This window comes from Pterocles gutturalis, unplaced genomic scaffold (genome assembly GCF_000699245.1).
Source record: "Pterocles gutturalis isolate BGI_N339 unplaced genomic scaffold, ASM69924v1 scaffold12367, whole genome shotgun sequence".
NCBI lineage: Eukaryota > Metazoa > Chordata > Aves > Pterocliformes > Pteroclidae > Pterocles > Pterocles gutturalis.
In genome coordinates, this window is record NW_010115474.1 from 4082 (window position 1) to 5135 (window position 1054).

Sequence of the window (1054 nt, forward strand, 5' to 3'; positions counted from 1 at the left end):
CCGGGAATTCTCCGCCGGTGAGTCTGCGGCTTTTTCCAACGGGAATTTTTGCATCATGGGGAATTGGTGGCACCACTTCGGTTATCACTCCAAACCCCTCGTGGTTGTGATCCGAGGCAGAGCAGCCGGAAAATCCTAAAAATCCTTTTTTAGGAATTGTTCTGAAATCCTTTTTTTAGGAGTTGTTCTGTCCCGGGGATATTTTATTGATTTTTTTTTTTTTTGACAGATTATTGGGCGCTGGGAAAGTCCAGGAACAGCACCTTTGGGTGCTGTGGGGTTTTTTCTGAGGAGGAGGGTGCCGACAGGGAGGGATCGGGGACACATCCCACCGGGATTTGCACAGAGGGTTGCATTGATGCTGTGTCACGACCTCAGGCTAAATCCGGCGACTGCCAACATCCCACTGCTCCCCTGAGGATTCGGTTTGACTCTCATTTCTGGCCGGTGTCGTAGCCACAGCTCAAAGGGGTTTGTGTTCGGGAAGCGATAGAAAACGCAGCGGTGGAGCATGAAAAAAGCTTTTTAAATCCCAAATTATGCCTTAAGTATAGTTTTCCTCCCGAAACACATTTGCACCTGGCTGCAGGGCGCTTGCCAGCCCTCCATGGCTGAGTTTCTTCCTCCTCCTCCTCGCCCCAGGCTCGCAAATCAGCTGCTTTTCTCCCACCAACTTCACGGGGAAGCAGTCCGCCTACGTCGACACAGCTTGCTGGGACTCCCTCGTCCACCATGGCTTCGACGCCGAGGGCCACGCCGTCACCAAATCCCTCTGGGCTCTCAAGGTACGCTTCAAAACTCGCATCCCGGTCCCGTGTGGGTGAATTAAATCAATTAAATCTGCTCGACGCCCGTTTTTGGTTTTCTTTTCCTTCGCCCAGGTTTTCCCCTACTCGCTGCTGGTGGTGGCGGTTCTCATGTACCTTCCCTACCTTCTGTGGCGTTACGCCGCCGCTCCCGCTCTTCATTCCGACCTCCTCTTCATCATCGACGAGCTGGATAAATCCTACAACCGTTCCGTACGCTTGGTGCAGCACATGAGGAAGGTTCAGCA

General features: G+C 52.8%; 1 protein-coding gene across 1 annotated transcript in view; it reads left to right on the forward strand.

Moving 5' to 3' along the window:
- Positions 1-55: 55 nt before the first annotated feature.
- Positions 56-1054, forward strand: part of PANX3 (pannexin 3) — a 2144-nt gene continuing 1145 nt past the window's right edge. The window contains exons 1-3 of the mRNA XM_010075190.1: positions 56-116; positions 643-785; positions 882-1046. Of these exons, the coding sequence (XP_010073492.1) occupies positions 56-116; positions 643-785; positions 882-1046 (369 nt within the window). The remainder of the gene's footprint in view (positions 117-642; positions 786-881; positions 1047-1054) is intronic.